The 3,489-nt window shown below is 51.7% G+C and overlaps 1 protein-coding gene across 3 annotated transcripts in view; it reads right to left on the bottom strand.

Annotated features, from left to right (window-relative positions):
- Positions 1-6: 6 nt before the first annotated feature.
- The window catches only part of LOC113209502 (butyrophilin subfamily 1 member A1-like), a gene marked incomplete at its 5' end in the record, with an annotated part of 17,026 nt that continues 13,543 nt past the window's right edge, over positions 7-3,489 (bottom strand). The window contains 3 exon segments of one of the 3 annotated variants that reach the window (XM_052273201.1): positions 7-518; positions 2,107-2,384; positions 3,179-3,310. In XM_052273201.1, the coding sequence (XP_052129161.1) occupies positions 2,287-2,384; positions 3,179-3,310 (230 nt within the window). 3 annotated transcript variants of the gene reach the window in all.

A 3,489-nucleotide genomic window follows, 5' to 3' on the forward strand; every position in this document is an offset into this window, starting at 1 on the left:
TTATAAAAAAAAACCTATGTACATCACGTAGTCTGACGTTCCTTATTCGGAAGATTGTGTTTGTTTTTCTGTTCTGTTAAATTATTAGGAGCATTTAGCTCCACTGTTGACATTCTTTTGTTATAACTTTTGTAAATACATTTTGTTACAATATCGACTAGTTCGCACTTGATTTTCCAGTAACATTTCTTCCCAATATTGCACCCACAGTGAAAAATAGAGGGGAGTAAACACATAACACTTAACTCTAAGCCATGACAATAACAACAATAATGATTACACAACGAATTACGCGACAGAATGACGACACATTGTGACATTGATTTCATCTCCGGGCCCAGAGAATGACAGTCATGCCATAAGTTAAATAACACAGTGACTAAAGAGGGCATTTTTTTTGGGAAGGATCGTGATCTTATTATCTCCATCACGGAGGCACAGCCAAAGCACAGCATTTGAAAAAAATAATAAACACGGAGCTGCGACAAGTTCATTCTTCATTCGGGGCGCAATGCGCGCTGTAACACAAAAGAACCATATCAGAAAGAGGGCTGAGGGGAAGGTTTGACACTGAACTGTTGACACAATTACGGGTTATTGCTGCCGCACAAAGGGCGCCAGATAAATGGTGGCCCACAAACCTCTTTCTCTTTTTTTAGTTAGTGCACTGAATGCACGCCTGTGGATGGGTTGGCCCTCTCACCCAGAGTCATAAGGCGCCTTGGGCAAGTCAGAGACGGTAGGGGAAATCAGGCATACCCACCCACACGGTTGAATCCGGAACAGTAAAACTAAAAAAAACACAAAGGGTCACAGGTTGCATACATGAAGAGGTACAGACCCCGGGGCTAAGGAACAGAAATGGCGTGTATACAGATCGCATCAACTTAGTCAAATAAACATTACTTTATCCCCTACGCTCCTTTTTTTTGCAGTCGCTACGAGCCGCGCTGCTGAACGCCGGGAGCGGATCAGGTATATAGAGAGGACTGGTTGGTAGGCCCGGGTAGGCCAATAGGCGACAGGGGGCATTTCAATTATTTCTCGTCCAGCAGCAGCGGTGGCGGCGGTGGCGCGAGGAGGTGCGTAGTGTAGAAAGTACACGATCCACCTGTAATTGCCACGCCACGCCACGCCCCGCCACGACCTGCCCCGCGCGTCACCTTTCACGAGTCTGGCCTGCGGGGCCTGCGGCCTGGGCCGAGGCCTGCGCCTGGAAGGTGGTCCGGGTCGGACCAGAAACCACTCACCCCGCTCATCAGCGAAACCCTCATCCATAAGGGGGGGTTTTCGGTCCCGCAAGTTTAGTTGGCGGCGGCCATTCTATAATCGTTTCCATTATGTTTTCAAAAAGTGAGACAGAAAAATGCTTATGCAATTCTTAAACAGCAAGCTCAGTTTTACAAAGAAAGGTTTTCGCCTGCGTGCAGCTCAGCACATGCCAGAGCCAGACATGTACCAGACTGCCATGGCGGCATGCACCGCTTAACGACAAATGGCGAATGAGGAAGTTGACCGATAAGAGGAACATAAAGAAGGTAGCGCTGAGGAGGTGGCGTGGCGTAGCGCCGTCCCTAAGTTATGCAGATTGCTGGCGACCATACTGTGTTTTGTCGCAAGTGGATGTGTGATCATAAATCGAGTTTTGTTAAATTTCTAAAGAAAATTTGGGTCCTTACTAGACCGGCGTAACAATCTTGTGTCAAAGAGTGCTTCTGTAAAGTTTGGCTTCGGAAAAGTAAGTTTATACAATCTTCTAAAACGTCCCGGTGTCGTTGTTTAGGTTAGTGTACGCGGACATATTGCATTGGTACAATTTTAACTCAATGATAATGACTTAACTGTCGTAAAAAGCTTTGATATAGGTGGCACCAAGGTGCTGGGCGTATAGGCCCCTTCTAAACTGTTTGAAATCTTACGACACGCATCCTAAGCTCTGCTAGACTGTCGCTCATCTTTTGCTTTGTTTAGGGACGGCGCTACGCTACGCCACTACGCCACCTCAGTGCTACCTTCTTATTGTTCCTCTTATCGGGCAACTTCCTAATATAAACGCCAGAACACCGTGATGGTTTTCCAACAGAGTCTACAGCTGTAAGTACCAACCTGCATCCTTGTAGGCCGGGGCGGGGCATCCGGGGGAGCCCGGGCGCTGTCCGTGGGGATGGACCGGGCCGGGATCGGGGATCGGCGGCGCATTCGAAGAGAGGGATCCGCGGGGGATCCAGGACCCGCCCCCCGGTCCGGTCCCGCCCCCGGGGGCCGCGCGGGCCTGCCGCGGGTGCCTCAGAGGCGGCGGGCTGCGGCGGTGGACCACAGCCAGGCCCAGGCCGCGAGGGCGAGGAGCGAGAGGCTGCCGGCGGACAGCGGCGCGGCGGCCGAGACTGTGGACAGCACGAGAGCAGAGCGCGCGGGTGAGCTTGAGCTATGAGTGAGCAGCATAGTAGCATAGCATAGGGCGGGCTACAGAGACTCCACGAGCAACGTTAGCAAAGAATGTTCCAAAAAAGCGTATGATGACTACCTCTCAAAATATCTACGTGTTTCTAAGGGTACTGAGTTACATCTTACTTCCCATCCCAACACCATTCAACAATAATAAGTCGTATGCCTGCCGAAAAGTGCCGTTTGAGAGACCTTCAATGATATTGTACCGTCATAGGTAAAGGGAAACATAGTCGTCACATAGTAGCTTCACGTGTTCAACAAGTATGCTGTTTAACTCATGCGCTGGAGTGGAAACTTTGAACACTGGGAAGTGTTTAACTTTCCACACCAACACATGTTAGGGCTTGCCAGTTGAACGCTTCAATTTATAAGTGCAGGCTTCAGGAGATCCTGCACCTGCCATTCCCCCACAAGTGAGCACGCCGCCGTGTGCCCGGCGGAGCGCATGCCAGATGTATTGCCTACTCGCCGGCGCCGCCCTGCTCCAGGTGGAGCAGGGCGGTGGTGCGCGATGAGTTGCCTACCCACGGGCGGCAGACAGAACCAGTCCCAACAACCACCCGGCACCGACACCAGAGCAAGTCAACAACAACTAGAGTGCTCGTCTACTTACGTGTGCACCGAACTTTGTACTGGTGCCTCAGGCGGTAGCTGCTGAACTTTAAAGCAGTGACATTTTCCATGCAAGGGACCGTCGCAAGGCCCCGGTGCACGTCATTTCGCTCCTTACCGTCGGCCGCCCGGTGCACGGACTCCAGGGGCACCCCGCCCTCGAGCGCGCCCTCCGGGGCGGCCTCGGTGCTGTCGGCGGGGCCCCCGGGGGGCGTCGGCGGCAAGGGGGTGGTGGTGGTCGGGGGCCGCCCTGCGTTTGCGAAGAGATGTTAGGTCACACACAGCGTTAAGGGCTGCCGTTATAACTCACAGCAACAAGCATTAGTAACGGTGGATTATGTTTGACAGCGACTAGAACCACTCGTAGTTTCAGCACAGAAGAAAACAAACAAAAATTGGGTTATGGACGTTAAGTATAAACAAAGGTGC

This window comes from Frankliniella occidentalis, unplaced genomic scaffold (genome assembly GCF_000697945.3).
Source record: "Frankliniella occidentalis isolate FOCC.00 unplaced genomic scaffold, Focc_3.1 Scaffold7, whole genome shotgun sequence".
NCBI lineage: Eukaryota > Metazoa > Arthropoda > Insecta > Thysanoptera > Thripidae > Frankliniella > Frankliniella occidentalis.